This window comes from Bubalus bubalis, chromosome 2, assembly GCF_019923935.1.
Source record: "Bubalus bubalis isolate 160015118507 breed Murrah chromosome 2, NDDB_SH_1, whole genome shotgun sequence".
Lineage (NCBI taxonomy): Eukaryota > Metazoa > Chordata > Mammalia > Artiodactyla > Bovidae > Bubalus > Bubalus bubalis.
The window spans coordinates 22090891-22107287 of NC_059158.1; the positions used below are offsets into that span (position 1 = coordinate 22090891).

The 16397-nt window shown below is 40.2% G+C and overlaps 2 protein-coding genes and 1 non-coding gene across 9 annotated transcripts in view; all 3 read right to left on the minus strand.

Annotated features, from left to right (window-relative positions):
- Positions 1-16397, minus strand: part of ZSCAN12 (zinc finger and SCAN domain containing 12) — an 80175-nt gene that overhangs the window by 45912 nt on the left and 17866 nt on the right. For 5 of the 7 annotated variants that reach the window (XM_006051444.4, XM_025295827.3, XM_025295807.3 and 2 more), the window contains exon 1: positions 4871-4976. The exons of 1 other annotated variant lie outside the window; for it this stretch is intronic. The gene's annotated coding sequence lies outside the window, so the exon portion shown is untranslated. Of the gene's footprint in view, positions 1-1238; positions 1467-4870; positions 4977-16397 lie in introns of those variants that run through there. One more of the 7 variants, XM_025295810.3, reaches the window with a different exon arrangement.
- Positions 9754-9826, minus strand: TRNAF-GAA. The gene has a single exon. It is a non-coding gene; the product is annotated as a tRNA-Phe (tRNA).
- LOC102413441 (olfactory receptor 2B11-like) lies at positions 10861-12079 on the minus strand. Its single transcript, XM_044928297.2, has one exon. The coding sequence runs from the start codon at positions 12044-12046 to the stop codon at positions 11102-11104; it is 945 nt and encodes a 314-aa protein (XP_044784232.2). The 5' UTR covers positions 12047-12079; the 3' UTR covers positions 10861-11101.

Consider the following 16397-nt stretch of genomic DNA (forward strand, 5'->3'; position numbering starts at 1 on the left):
GGTAGGCACTGGAAGTATTTATACCCAAATCAGTAACTCTAATGAAGAACATGAATGCATGATTAATAATAATAATGATTATGCAAATACTGGTGAAGGTAATATAGGAAGGAAAACAAAACCAAAACAATGCCCCCTCCCTGAGTTTTATTGAAGGGACTGTTTGATCATCCTGAATGAATCAGCTCAAATAAATCAGTTTGAATATACTGGGTTTCCATTTGAATGGCAAGATACTAGACTCAGGCAGTTTTTAGTTGAACGGAGGTAAACGAACATTTTGGTTCCAAGAAGTCACAGAAGACACTAAGAATCAAGGAGAAAAAGGAAAGAAAAAGGAGTAGGGAGGGAAAGAAAAGAAGATAAATAAATAGAATGAGGAACAACAACAACAAAAATGTGCCTGGGGAAAAGAAGCTGAATTCTTTGAAGCAGGTTAGGTCTGGAGGAAAGAGATGTCTGCTTGGAGCAGGAAAACCTGGAATTGAGACTGACCCCAGGTACCCCCTCCACAGTCTTGGGCGTCACCTTTTGCACTTTAGTCTACTTAATCTATAACATAGGAATCCTAAAGCCAACCTTGTCCACCTTTCTAGGTTGATATAGAAATTAAATAAGAGCACAGATAAAGAGCACAAAGAAGCAGGCAGTTTGGTAAACTCTAAAGTATTCTAAATTACCATGACCGTGGGGCTCCTCTGGTGGTTCAGTGGCAAAGAATTTGCCTGCCAGTGCAGAGGACATAGTTTCAATCTCGGGTCCAGAAAGATCCCACATTCTATAGAGCAGCTAAGCCCATGGGCCACAACTACTGAGCCTGTGCTCTAGAGCCCATGAGCAACAACTATGGAGCCCAAGCGCCACAACTACTGAAGCCCGTTTCTCTGCAAAAAAGAGAAACTATAGAACTGAGAAGCTTGGGCACCACAGCTACAGACCAGCCCCCTCACTCACTGCTAGAGAAAGCCTGCATGCAGCAGTGAAGACCCAGAGCAGTCATATATAAATAGTCTTTTTAAAAAAATTAATCACTACTATTACTATTTTTCTTATAAAATTTTCAAATATTTTTTCTTATAAATTTTATTGAAAGATTAAATGAATATCCTAGTGATCTAAACACAATGGCAAAAGAATCAGAAAGTAGTCAACTGGAGTGGGCTTGGCTCATAGATAATAAAATGAAGGAAATGTTAGTTTTACTATTTTTAAAATACAGAATTTTAGCTCTTTCTTGCCTTTTAATTTCTTAGAAACGGTTTCTCTTTGAAGCTCCTCAAGGATGGAGAGTGGGCAACTGTATGTAAAATAAGTGCTAATAAAGAGACAAATGTCAGAATTTCCAGTGGTGGAATTTCCAGTGGTGATCCAGTGACTAAGACTCCATACTCCCAATGCACGGGGCCTGGGTTTGATTCCCGGTTGGAAAACCAGATTCCACATGACACATCTAAAGATCCTGCATGCTGCAACAAAGATCAAAGATCACGTGTGCTGAAACTAAGACCCAGAACAGGGAAATATATATAAATATTTTTTTAAAAAAGAGACATATGTCTATGACCACTTAACCTTATGAACAATCTTAATCAGGACAGTAATTAATTAAGGCAATCTTCTGAAAGAAAAATAATTATGTGACCTAGTGATTTCCAAGCACCATTCTTGGGCACAGGCTTTCAAACTTTTTTGACCAGGGCCTTTAGTAAGAAATATTTTATATTATGACCCAGAACACATATACATGTGCATATGAGTATATGCTTGTGCATGTGTGATATACACAAACACAAAAATGGAAATAATTGTTTGTTTGTTTTTTTACAAAATACCATGTATACTTACCTTATGTGATATATACTCTTATTTTTAAAATCCTATTTTGTAAAATGAAAAAACAAAACACCCTGGTCATAACCCACTATATAGATTACATGACCCACATAGGGATCATGACCTATAGTTTTTTAAATATTTTTGTTCTAATTTTAAGTAAAATTACTGTAATTCACTGTAGAAATAACCCTACATCATTCATAAGTATTGGCAAGGCATCACAAAATTTAAAAAACTAAGGATAGATTATTTAAGTTGTTAGTGAACATTGATCATACTACAACTAAAAGAAAAGTTAAATTCATATTGCCATTATTGGTTATAGTCATCAAAGAAAAAAAAAAAGCACATTGGTATAAGACAGCATCCTTCTGGGTAACCTGTGAACATTATCCCTTCACAAATTTCTAACATCTTTGGCTTGCTTGACTTCTATAGATCACCTCAGGAAGAGAGGAGACAGTTTCTACTCAAAAGATAGGATCCCTGAGTTCATGTTTTCCCCCAACTCACCAACACTCTAACCACATTATCTTTTTCTGTTGAACTTTTCATACACTAATCCATTCATTTAGCAAATACTTACTCAGAGCCTACCATATTCCAGGTACTCTTCTGGGCTACAAACAAAAACAGTTTTCACCTCAAGGAATTTACAGTCTTATAACAATAATTGACATTTACAGTGCTTTTAATGCACTGGGCACCATTTTAGAAGCTTTACATATATTAACTCAATTAATCCACAAAGCAACCATGATTTAAGGTACTATTATTAACCCCATATTGCAGATGAGAAAACTGAGGCATAAAGAGTCTATATCATTCACCCAAAGCGTCACAAGTAGTTAGTCGTGAGGCTGCAATTCAAACCCAGAAAACCTACCTTTAGAATTCATATTCTCAATCACTATACCACTATCTCTTCTCTATGTAGGGGGAAGAAGGGGACAGGAGGTCAAAAGGGGGTCAGAGGGGCCAGACGATAATTAAATGTATGTCAAGTAGTGATAAACCCTATGCAGAACAATAAATGCAAAGGATATAGTAAGAGGGAAGAAAAGTTTCCATTTTATGTGGGTTAGTCAAGGAAAGTCTTGTTGATAAACTATTATCTGAGCAGAGACCTGAAGGAAGTGAGGAGCAAATCATGGAACTACGTGGAGAAAGACTGTTGCATGCACGGGAACATTGAGTTCTTGGAGGCAGGAGCATGTACGCATTTTTCAAGGAACAGTTAGTTAACCAATGTGGCTAGAAGAGAGAAGGCAAACAAGACAGGAACAGGAGATGAAGTCAGGTTAGGAACAGATCATGAAAAGCCATTATAAGGGTTCTGCCTTGTACTCTAAGAGACGAGGAAAGCTACTGGAAGTTTCAAGCAAGAGGGGTGATAAAATTTTACTCAGTTTTAATATAAAAATATAACTGGCTGCTGCTACAAAAGACTATGGGGAAAAGCAGAAGCAGGAAGAGAAGCTAAAGTAATAATCCAGGGGCGAGATGATGGTAGCATGAACCAGGTCTGCTGAGCTTGTTCTAGGGTGAGAAAGTTTTGGGGTACAAATTACTCAATTAACCAAGACTGGTTTCAAAGGAATAAACAACCACTTGTTTAGTCAACTTTTCAGACCCCTGAAAAATATCTTTTCCCTATTTGCTACCTACTCATCTTGGTTTCAAGTCAAAGTTTTTCTGTTCACATACAATGCAACTGAAGCTTTGAGCTGCCAATAGAAAACCATTTCTGATATGCACGGGTGCTAAGTCGCTTCAGTGTGTCTGACTCTTTGCGACTCTATGGATTGCAGCCTGCCAGGTTCCTCTGTCCATGGGGCTCTCCAGGAAAGACTGCTGGAGTGGGTTGCCATGCCCTCCCCAGGTCATCTCAACCCAGGGATCCAACCAGCGTCTCTAATGTCTCCTGCATTGGCAGGCAGGGTCTTAACCACTAGCGCCACCTGGTGCTACTCTGGTCCATGGTGTTTCAAATCTTGACTCAGTTTCACTAAGATCAATTTCCCTCTTCTCTGTCATCTTTTCTACTGATCAAAGCGCAACACCAGCGAGTGGGTGGGAAAACAGGTGTACACACACAAATGAAATGGCTGTTTCATCAGGCTTGCAGACGGCACACGTCCTCAAGTATATTCCTCTCTCTAAACTTAAATCCTAACTAGAAGTTCAAGATTACTAAGGTGTAAAAGGGGTAGCACCATATTCAAATATGGGAACTCACTTCCCTTACAATAAAGCTAATACAGAAAAAAAGAGCTGAGTCAGCACGGCAAAGGGTTTAAGAAAATGGACTCTGAAGTCAGACTCCCTGGATGTGAATCCTGACTACATCCCATTACCAGCTGTAAAACCCAGGGCTAGTTACTCAACTTCAGTTTCTTCCTGGGCCTTAAAAATGGAAAAAAAAAAAAAAAAAGGTGGCGGGACGGGGAAGTAACATACTACTAGTGTCTACCTCATGAAGTTACTACAAGTAACGAAGTTAATATCGGGAAAGTGCTTTGAACAGTGCTGGCGGACATGGAAGTGCTATTTAAATATTAGTGTTTTGTTTTGTTTTGTTTTGTTTTAAATCAACAGTTGGCAAGAGCCTATACATTCTTGAGTGAATCAGACTAAAAGAGGCTGTGGCAATGTTATAAAACTATAGTGCTCATTGTTTAAAATAAGCCCCCAGTAGAGAATGGCAGCCGTGGGAAAATACAAACCATTCTGGCTATCGGAACCTAATCTTATCCTAGGATGCGGGGAAAGAGAGTTCCGAAGGACATCGGTGCTAGGACCGAGTGTTTGAAGGGCTCAGGAACAGACGAAGGGGATGGGGGTGGGGGCACGGACGCTGACTTTCAACTAACAAGGCCCTTCCAGGTTCCGGGGCAGCCTCCTCTGCCCCTCATCTTTCCAGCCAAGCCCTGGCCAAGAAGACCCGCTGCCTCCTCCCCACACCCAGTCCAGAGTCACAGCGCACAGTCCGGACTTTTCAAAGGCCCTGCGGTAGCCCGACTCCGAAGCTCACCGGGCAGCCGTGGCACCACCTTCGAATCCTTGACAATCTCAGCCTGGATAATGATAAACTACAAAGGCCGGAAGTGCGTCACACTGCGGCTCTCAGGGTGTGTTCCTTCTAGTAAGCCCGGAGGTTTTCACACCTCTGTGGTCGCTGCTCTGAATCCCCTGCTAGGCGTAGGGAGGCGCTGGCTTTCATAGTCTTTTTCAAGGGGCTGCGGGTGGGGTAATACAATAACTGTCCATCCAACACAGTGTTTTCTGTACACTATTTCATTTACACGTACTAACTCAATTATTCTGCATAACAGTCCTGTGGGTTCGGTATAATTCTATCCGTTTCAGTTCAGTTCAGTTCAGTTCAGTTCAGTCGCTCAGTCGTGTCCGACTCTTTGCGACCCCATAAATTGCAGCACTCCAGGCCTCCCTGTCCATCACCAACTCCCGGAGTTCACTCAAACTCACGTCCATCGAGTCGGTGATGCCATCCAGCCATCTCATCCTCTGTTGTCCCCTTTTCCTCCCGCCCCCAATCCCTCCCAGCATCGAAACCTAAGGCACATTCTGTCTACATTTATCAATTACTATTTCCTGCAAAGAAAGCTTTGTGTGCACCTTATTTTCTAGCACAAGATATTCCAGGCTCATTTTATACTTTTCCTGCCTTAGACCTGGAATCTGCCATTGCTCCATGAAGCTGTGGTTCCTTTTAATGTAGAATGATATACAGAAACTAAGATCTGAATTTTGAATAATAAACTCATTGCTACTGGGATAGATCATTGTTTTTAGGCCCTATCATTAGACCCCCTTTTTTTTTAGTAACACATGCGTGCGTGCTAAGTCGTGTCACTACCGTCCAACTCATTTGCGACCCTAGGGACTATAGCCCACCAGGCTCCTCTGTCCATGGGGATTCTCCAGGCAAAAATACTGGAGTGGGTTGCCCGGCCCTCCTCCAGGGGATCTTCCTGTCCTAGGGATCTAACCCGTGTCACTTACATCTCCTGCATTGGCGAGTGGACTCTTGACCACTATGGCCACCTGGAAAGTCATCATTAGACCTTAGGGCTGGAATAAAATATACATATGACAAGGATTTTATAAAATATTTCCAATTCAAATACAACGTCACAGACTTCTTTTTCATTTTCACCATTGCCCATATGATCTTCCCTTCTTCCACAGGAAAAAAACCCTGTTCCCAACAACATCCATATAGTCACTCAATTTGGTCTTACAATATATATTTTTAAAATTTTCAAAATTAATATATCAACATCACTAGCAATAACACATCTACTATGTACAGTTCTAAATTTCTTTGCTTGCTTTATTTGTTCTTGAATTGTATCCCACTAAGGGAGATAGAGTACATATACATAACTTATTTGAATTCTTTTCTCTGTGTAGTTATATTATAAACTTGATATATAGTTAGTCATTTGTTTCTGTTTTATTCAGTTTCAAGATTTGCTCTCCTTTCTTCCTTCTCCTTTCTGAATATGAAAAACAGTTCAAAATTAAAATTACATAAAAATATATATATTCAGAGTTTTGTTTCAATCCCTAACTCTTTTATCTCCTATATACTCTTGCCCCATTTTTATTAGTTTTATCCTTTCCTTCTTCCTACTTCCTTCTCTTATCCCTTCCCTTCCTTTCTTGTACAAAAACAAACTTTTACTGCTTTATATCTATAAATAATGTTATATATACCCTTTTGCATCTTACTTTAATAGAATAAGCTGGTGCACGTGCATGCTCAGTTGCTTCAGTCCTGTTCACCTCTTTGCGACCCCATGAACTGTAGCCTGCCAGGCTCTTCTGTCCATGGGATTTTCCCAGCAAGAATACTGGAATGGGTTGCCATTTCCTTCTCCAAGAATAAGCTGGAAATCATCCTAAATCTGTTGATGGAAATAATCTTTTTATTTTACTGTGACATGGTACTTCACTGCATTAGAAAAGGAAATGGCAACCCACTCCAGTATTCTTGACTGGGAAAATCTCATGGACAGAGCAACCTGGTGGGCTACAGTCTGTGGGGTCACAAAGAGTCAGACATGACTGAGCAACTAAGCACACACACTATTGTTTTTTTAACCAATCTTTTAGGGAGGGTATTTGGATTCTTTCCAGTATTTTGCTTTAACAAATAATGCTGCAATGAACAATGAAAAGAGAAGGGAGATGTCTTTGTAAGTGTTGTATCATTTTGCACTTTCAACAGCAATGTGAGATAGTGCCTGCTTTCACACAACCTCCCTAATTGTATGTTTTCAGGCTTTTGAACATTGCCGATCTGATAGGCCATTGGGTACTGTATGCAGGTCAGGTAGCAACAATTAGAACTGAACATGGAACAATAGACTGGTTCCAAATAGGAAGAGGAGTACGTCAAGGCTGTATATTGTCACCCTGCTTATTTAACTTCTATGCAGAGTACATCATGAGAAATGTTGGGCTGGAGGAAGCACAAGCTGGAATTAAGATTGCCAAGAGAAATATCAATAACCTCAGATATGCAGTTGACACCACCCTTATGGCCGAAAGTGAAGAAGAACTAAAGAGCCTCTTGATGAAAGTGAAAGAGGAGAGTGAAAAAGTTGGCTTAAAGCTCAACATTCAGAAAACGAAGATCATGGCATCCGGTCCCATCACTTCATGGCAAATAGATGGGAAAACAGTGGAAACAATGGCTGACTTTATTTTGGGGGGCTCTACAGTGGAAACAGTGGCTGACTTTATTTTGGGGGGGCTCTAAAATCACTGCAGATGGTGATTGCAGCCATGAAATTAAAAGATACTTACTCCCTGGAAGGAAAGTTATGACCAACCTAGACAGCATATTAAAAAGCAGAGACATTACTTTGTCCACAAAGGTCTATCTAGTCAAGGCTATGGTTTTTCCAGTAGTCATGTATGGATGTGAGAGTTGGACTATAAAGAAAGCTGAGCACCAAAGAATTGATGCTTTTGAACTGTGTTGTTGGAGAAGACTCTTGAGAGTCCCTTGGACTGCAAGGAAATCCAACCAGTCCATTCTAAAGGAGATCAGTCCTGGGTGTTTATTGGAAGGACTGATGTTGAAGCTGAAACTCCAATACTTTGGCCACCTGATACAAAGAGCTGACTCATTTGAAAAGACCCTGATGCTGACAAAGATGGAGGGCAGGAGAAGGGGATGACAGAGGATGAGATGGTTGGATGGCATCACTGACTTAATGGACATGGGTTTGGGTAGACTCCAACAGTTGGCGATGGACAGGGAGGCCTGGCGTGCTGTGGTTCATGGGGTCGCAAAGAGTCAGATACAACTGAGCAACTGAACTGAACTGAAAGAATTACAAACTAAATGCTAAAATCCCTGTTAAAAATGAACTCACAGTGCCAAATGTTGGCGAGGATTATGGAGCAATGGAAATGTTCATAAGAGTGAAACTGGCAACACCATTTTTGGGAAATTCTTTGGTATATCTACTGAAGTTGAACGTGTGCATATTCTACGACACAGTAGTTTCACTTTTAGTTATATTGCTGCCAGCAGAGTATATATATTGTATATATATTTACATCTGAAGACACACTTTAGCCGCATTTTTTATAGTTCTAAACCAGAAGCAATCCAAAAGTCCATTAACAGCAAGATGAGTGCAAAAATGGAAGTTTATTCATAAAATAGTATACTATGAATGATGGAAGTGAATGAACTACAGCTACAAGCCAAAGTGATAAATTTCACAAACGTAATGATGAGTGAAACCAGACACAAAAGATGCATATTTCATGATTCCATTTATATCAAGTTTAAAACAGGGAAAAGGAATCTCTGTGTTAGAAGCCACAACAGGGAGTAAGAAAGGAATAGTTAGGGAGGGAGCACGACTGGGGTCTTCTGGGGAACTGGTAATGTTCTATTTTTTGATGTTGGTGGTGGTTGTGTGGGTGATTTCACTTCAGGAATTTCATTTAGCTGTACACCTAAGATTTGTGTACTTTTTAAATATATATACTATATTTCAATAGTTTTTATTTTTTTTTAATCAAACCATTTCTACAGATGAAGAAACTGAGAAATAGATTTAAATTATTTTTCCTCAGGCTTTTAAATATTATTATAATTATTGAAAAATATTGTCATTATTGAAGTTTAGTGAGTTTAAGGACACTCCAACTCAGGAGTTTCATCAGTTCTCATTCTCCGGTTTCCTCTTTTCCTTCTCCTTATTATATTCCTCCCCTCTTGATAACCACTAGACCACTGTATCTCCAGGTTCTCATTTTGTTCCTTGTACCTGTTATCATTCATTCATCCATCTATTCACTGATCTTTTAGCACACATTCATTAAGAGTAGGTACATGCACTTTAGAACTCAAAATGCCATGACTTTATTTAGGACTGAGGCAGGCTGTTGATTACCCACTAAATAAGTAGCTCCTTTTTATTAGATATCAGAAGTCGCATTTTTTGTCTGTGTCCATTGGCACCTGGAATAAAAATTAACCGAGCAATGAAGTTTGGAGAGCTTCCTAACTGGTGACCACACTGAGATGCAGGAGAGGCATGCCCTGAAAGTGAATGGATGCTCTGCCCACTGCTCCTCCCTGTCATATCTTGCCCTATGCATATCTTGAATTTGGCTATTCCTGAGTTATATTTTTTATAATAAATTGGTGCGTGTGTGCTAAGTCATGTTTGACCCTTTGAGATCTATGGACCACAGCCCTCCAGGCTCCTCTGTCCATGGGATTCTCCAAGCAAGAATACTGGAGTGGGTTGCTGTGCCCTCCTCCAAGGGATCAAACCCATGTCTCTTAGGTCTCCTGCATTGGCAAGTGGGTTCTTTACCTCTAGTGGCCTGGGAAGCCCCCCCAAAAAAGTGCTTTTCTGCCAAAACCTGGGATTGAACAAGGGACCTTTAGATCTTCAGTCTAACACTCTCTCAACTGAGCTATTTCAGCCCCAAGATAAGTTGGTAAAAGTATGTAAAATGTTCCCTTGAATTTTGTGAGCTATTCTAGCAAATTATCAAATCTGAGGAGGGAGTTGTAGAAGCCCTTGACTTTATAGTTGGCTGGTCAGAAGTACAGGTGGCCTGAATTTGTTATTGGCTTCTGAAGTGGAGGTATGAGAGCAGGTAGTTAACTAGATGTGAGCTGAGAAAGGGGGTGGGAGCAAGAGCCAGGTGACTGGAAACGGTCCATCTTGTGGCAACAGGAGTCCTAGAGGCAAAGAAAGGCTGCAATAGATGGACATTTCTGGTCTCTGAATGTCACCTTTTGCTCATTATGCCCTCATTACAATAAAGTTAGCCTTGCAGAAAAGAAGTACCCATTAGGCACTGACACCATGACACTTCTGCTCAAGACCAAAGAGGGGTGAAAATTCCTCTTCCCCTGGGGAAGGTAGAGCTGGGATGAAAATCAAGAGATTTGACCCAAAACCCCTGCCTCTTCAATGAATATTGTCTGTGCAATCATTTTCACATTCCATAAAACCAGCTTGCAGGAGGAACTCAGAGCAGCTGCTCATCTGATCCTGCCCACTCTCCCTCCTGAGAGTATACTATTGCTTAATAAATTCTCACTTTGCTGTCTTAGCTTCCCTGTTTCAACTCTGAATTCTTACTGCAACAAGAAGAGAACCTATTCTCCAATAATAAAATTTTGTGGAATTGAGCCCTTAATCTGTGAGGTCTATGCTAACTCTTAGTAGTGTCAGAATTAAATTGAGAGGGCTTTCCTGGTGGTTCAGTGGTTTAAGAGTCCACCTTGCAATGAAAGGGACACTGGTTCCATCCCTAGCCTGGGAGGACCCCACGTGTCCAGGGAAACTGAGCCCATGCACCACAACTAATGAGCCTGTGCTCTGGAGCCATACTGAAGCCTATGCACCCTGGATCCTGTGCTCCACAACACAAGAAGCCGCTGCAATGAGGAGACCTCTCACTGCAGCCAGAGAGAGTAGCCCCCACTTGCCGCAGCTAGAGAAAGCCTGCACTGAGCAAGGAAGACCCAGCACAACCAAAAAATAGAACTGAACTGTAGGACATCCAGTTGGTTTTAGAGAACCAGTTATTGTGTGGAAAAAACCCTATGTGTTTGGTATCAGAAGTGGTAAACAGAACACACAAAGGTTTTCTTGACTTGACTTTTGAGCATGATTTTGATGGAACATCTATTTAAAGGAGGATATATTTCACGTTATTGTTGAGCTTTCCTATTCAGAATAAAGCATCATATTTTCTTGGACAAAATGGCCCTCCTCAGAAGTCTCCTCAAAGCTCCTTTAACATCCTTGTTCCTCAAGGTGTAGATGAATGGGTTGACCATGGGAGTAATAACACAGTAAAACAGCGTCAGAACTTTGATAAGGTCTTGAGGGCTGTCCCCTGAAGGCTGCATATAGATGTAGATGCCAGGGCCATAAAATAAAGACACCACCAATAAGTGCGAAGAACAAGTGTTGAAGGCCTTAAGTCTCCCACCAGCAGAAGGTATTAGAAATACAGCTTGTGCAATATAACTGTAAGAGACAAGAATCATAGAGAGGGGACCCATTATCAGGAAGGTGGCCACCACTGCTAAAGTAAGCTCGTTGACTGTGGTGTCCACACAAGCCATCTTAATTAGGCCAGGCAGTTCACAAAAGAAGTGGTCCAGTTCTTGGTTCCCACACAGGGGCAGCTGGACTGTGAGTGTGGACTGCAGTAGTGAATTGGCCAGACCAATGAGCCAAGCAGTGCTGGAGAGCTGCCGACAGAGCTTGTGGTTCATGATTACAGGGTATCTCAGAGGCTTACACACAGCTACATAGCGGTCTAAGGCCATGGTGCCAAGCAGGACACATTCAGTACAGCCTAGCCAGTGAAATACATATGCCTGGGTCATGCAGCCTATATAAGTGATGTTCTTGTTGGGTCCGCCTAAGTTGAACAGCATTTGGGGTACAGTCGTGGTGGTGAAACAGAGGTCCAGGAAGGAGAGGCTTGTGAGGAAGAAATACATAGGACTTTGGAGTTGGGAATCTAGTTGGGAAACCAGAATAATAGCAATGTTTCCCAATAGTGTGAACATGTAGGAGATTAGGAGGGCAAAGAAGAGAGGAACATCCAACCATGGATATTTGGTAAAGCCCATGAGAACGAAATCCTCTGGAAAACTTTCATTCATGTGCTTCATTGAATTTTCATGAGAGACACCTGCTAAAATCAAGAAAAAGAAGGATGACTTTAAAAACCCTGATTTGGTTCTTCCCTAGTGATCCAGTGGCTGAGACTCAGATATTCCAATGCAAGGGGACTGAGTTCAACCCCTGATTAGGGGATGCCACAACTAAGACCTGGCATAGCATGCATGAATGAATAAAAACATATCTTAAAAAAAAAAAAACCCTGAGTTGGCAGAAGTTTTGACGATACCAGGGGGAAAATTATACTTTTATGGGGGAGCAATGGGGTATATCCTCAATAGAACCATTAAGGAATATAATAATTAATATTAAAAGTCACATTTGAAAAAATCCTCCCAGTAGAGAAAGCGGCTTCATTTTTTCCCCCTACATCAATACCCTATGTGATAGGTTAGTGGACATTCATCCCTTGTTTTGGCTCTTATGTATGTGATTAAAGAGGCCACTGGGAGGCGGTCTTCTCCTAGCTACCTTTCAGCTAAATAAGTGTACGACCTAAGAGGTGGAGGCTTGGGTAGGTGCTTAGATCATGAAGGTAGAGCCTTCGTGTAAGGGGTTAGTGCTCTTATGAAAGAGAACCCACAGTGGTTCTTGTCCTTTCCACCAGACAAAGTTACAGCTATAAGGTGCTATCTATTAACCAAAAAGTGGGCTCTAATCAGACACTGAAACTGCCAGTGCCATGATCTTGGATTTCCCAGTTTCCAGAACTGTGAGATACATGTTGTAAATAGGTCTCCTGGTCTCTGACATTTTGTTACAGCAACCCAAATGGACTAAGACATATGTCATGAGGGAAATGCAGATTAGAACAACAATCAGATTCCACGACACACCTATTAGAGTGAATGAAATCCGGAACAGTGACACCAAATGCTGGTGTGGATGCGGTACAATAGGAACTCTCATTCACTGGTGGGAATACAAAATGGTATGGCCACTTTGGAGGACACTCTGGCAGTTTCTTACAAAACTAAACATACTCTTAATCATGTGATCCAGCAATCACACTCCTGGGTATTTACCCAAAGGAGCTGAAAACTTATATCCACACAAAAGCCTGCACAAAGATGTTTGTAACAGCTCTACTCATAATTGCCAAAATTTGGAAACAACCAAGATGTCCTTCAGAAGGTGAATGGGCAAATTAACTGTGGTACATCCAGACAATTCAGTGCTAAAAAGACACAAGCTGTCAAGCCACAAAAAGACATAGAACTTCGAACGCTAATTACTCACTGAAAGAAGCCATCTGAAAAGGCAACATAATATACTGTATGATTCCAACTATCATACAGTATGTTTGGAAAATGCAAACCTATGAAGGCAGTAAAAAGATGAGTGGTGGCCAGTGTTTAGGAGGAAGGGAGGGATGACTAGGTAGAACACAGAGGATTTTTAGGCAATGAAACTACTCAGTATGATATAATGGTGTATGCGTGTCATTATACATTTTTCCAAACCCACAGAATGTACAGTACCAGAGGGAACCATAACGTAATTATGGATTTGGGCTGATTATGATTTCCTGGGTAGGTTCATCAGTTGTAACAATTGTACCACCCTGGTGAGAGATGTTGATAAAGGAGGAGGTTATGAATGTGTGGGGAGTAAGGGTTATATGGGAAATCTCTGTACTCTTGCTCAGTTCTGGGTGATATAAAACTGTTCCAAAGAAAAATATTAAAAATCCTAATACTTCCTTACTGAGTGGGATGCAGAGTAAAAGGAACAATTCTCTTCATGGCCCTCTCCACCAAGTAAACAGGGTTAAGATTGCTGCAGGCTCTGCCAGGGCAAGAAACACTACAGGTCCTTGCTAATTTGGGGCAGAAATTTGGAGACAGTATACGAGAATGAATTCTGAGATTGTTAGACCAAAAAAATTAGTTATGAATTTGTTATCATTGTTACCTTTATCAGAGAGGCTTGTTTCAATTTACTGGCTGGAGCCATGGGTATGGTTTTAATTTTTTTTCTGTTGTTTTAGTTAACACTAAAACCTGGGTTTAAAGGGTCCCACCTAAATGATGTTGACTTGTCAGAATTCCCTTAGCATATAGTAGAAGGACCCTGAAGACATGTGTGGGTTATATAATATTTGCATTAAATTGATTGATGAAAACAGACTGGTGATGAGGACAAGATTCCTTGTAATGTCTCCAAAAACAAACAAAAACAACAGGAATTGTACAATTTGATCATCTATGAGAACTCAGAGATTTATTTTTTAGGTAACAATAGGTCATTACATGATTCCACTGTGGCTAATGTTTATAAGGTCATGGAAGTGTATACACTCCACAGTAATCAAACCAAAAAGATATAAGAGGATCTGGAGAGTGAAGCATAGATCTCCCTCTCTCACTCTCACTTTTGCTCTCTCTTTGTTATGTCAGGGTTAAAAATTCTCATTTTTTGTAGTAAGTAATAAATCATATTTAAAAGTAAAAATGCACATAGAATAAAAGCATGTTATTAAGAAGTATGGGTAAATAGAAGAAAACACTAAGTTATTAAAAATGTGTTACCTCAGGAGAATGGGAATTGAGAGTGAGAAATGATGAGGAAGGGAACTGCTATTTTTCATTGTAACCCTATATATTATTTTATTTTTTTAACTGTAAACATATATGTCTTTAATATAAAAGAAAATTAAGTACGAAGGAACGGAAGGGATCTGAATATTTACCAATGATGGTGAAGGCATTGAAGGGATATGCATTATTTGAAAGCATGGAAAGCACACCTCATCAATTGTTGCAGCACAGGGTCCACAATGTGAGGTGGTGGAAAATCAAGTTGTAAAAACAGCTTGGGTCCAGGATATGGAAAATCTTGAATACTAGGCAAGGAATCTAATCAAATTCATTTTTTAAAAAAGAAGAGGTGTGAAATGATTAGAACAGCGCTTTAAAACATTTATTATGACTGAATAACGAGGGATTCAAAAAGAGACCAGAAGCTGGGAGGTTACTACAAGAGTCTATCGGAGAGAGGCTGAGAACATTAGCTCTGATAGAGGCAGTGGGAATGAACAGCAAAGTAGGAATGTCGGAGAGAGGAAAGAGCTGAAAGAACGTTTGAAGTTTCAATCTGAGGTGCTGAGAGAATGAAAATTCAGTTAACAGAAAGAAGCATGTATAAGAGAATTGATAGGAATACATGATTTAACCAAGAAAAGAGCTCAGAAAAAAAATAAATTTAAAACTTGACCTATAACAACTGGCCCTGAGGATCCATTCACTAGAGGATGGATTCCGGCTTCACCCAGACACCTCTAGTTCAACTTGACCAACTACCCATTTATAAAATATCATACAGCTACCTGAATTCATGACTAGGATGGTTTGTTGTGGTTGTTTAACCACCAAGGACAGGGACACAGATAGAAAGAGGCAGAAGCAGAGGCAATGGAGTATGTCTCCAGAAAAGATAATAGACTACATTTGCCAGGAAGTTCATACATTTGAGTATAAAATGGCTGAAAACCAAGATCCCATTGCCCCCACTCCACTTTGCAAATCCTCATTTTTTTTTTAACCATTGGTTATTGTTTATATTTTTTAATCCTCAAATTTATCTTCAGAGTACTGGCCTTCATTCATTCATTTTAAAGCAAAAAGATAAAGAATTTATTACTGAGAAATTCTTTCTGATCTTCACATTGGGGTGTAACAAAAATGACAGTATTGGTCTTTAGAGAATTGCTTTTTGGTGGCTGACCTGCCTTCTGATTCCTCCCCATCTCCTAGATAATTGGATTTTTTTGGACATAGTTCTGGGATTAACATAATTTTGAACAAATGACAACCATTGGTCTGGCATAATGAGAAACCATTTAGCTCATAGAGGTATCTTATCCTGCCTGATCTTGTCCAAAACTCAGAACCTTCGTTTTCTATCTCAAAACAAAACTGAACAAAACCCAATATCATCTAGGATGGTGTGAATAGAAAGAGACATCACTAGAACTTACCTCTTCTTATTTGAATTTGTATTTAGGAAATGTCTTTAGCTATAGAAGTTTAGTCAAGAGAAAGGTTGCAAAAGGGTTGGATTCCAACAATCCTGAGAGAGGAAAGCAAATATGATAAGGTCAGGGCTTCAGTAAAAGTCACTAAGGGTCTCCATATGCAAGTAGGGTGAATGTGATTCTGGAGGCATCGAATAATCTGTATTGGTTCCAAATTTGATTTAAAGGCAAATAAAACCAGTTTGCACCCAGTGTGCCAGTGATCCCATAGGGGCTGTCATTGGTGAATTAATCTCCTTGGAGATAGTGTCTATCTTTTGTTTATACTTTTGGTCACGATTGAAGATTGCATCAGTTCTTCCACT

Coding starts and splice junctions, on each gene's coding strand:
- LOC102413441 (XM_044928297.2), bottom strand. CDS start 12,046: ATGAAGCACATGAATGAAAGTTTTCCAGAGGATTTCGTTCTCATGGGC.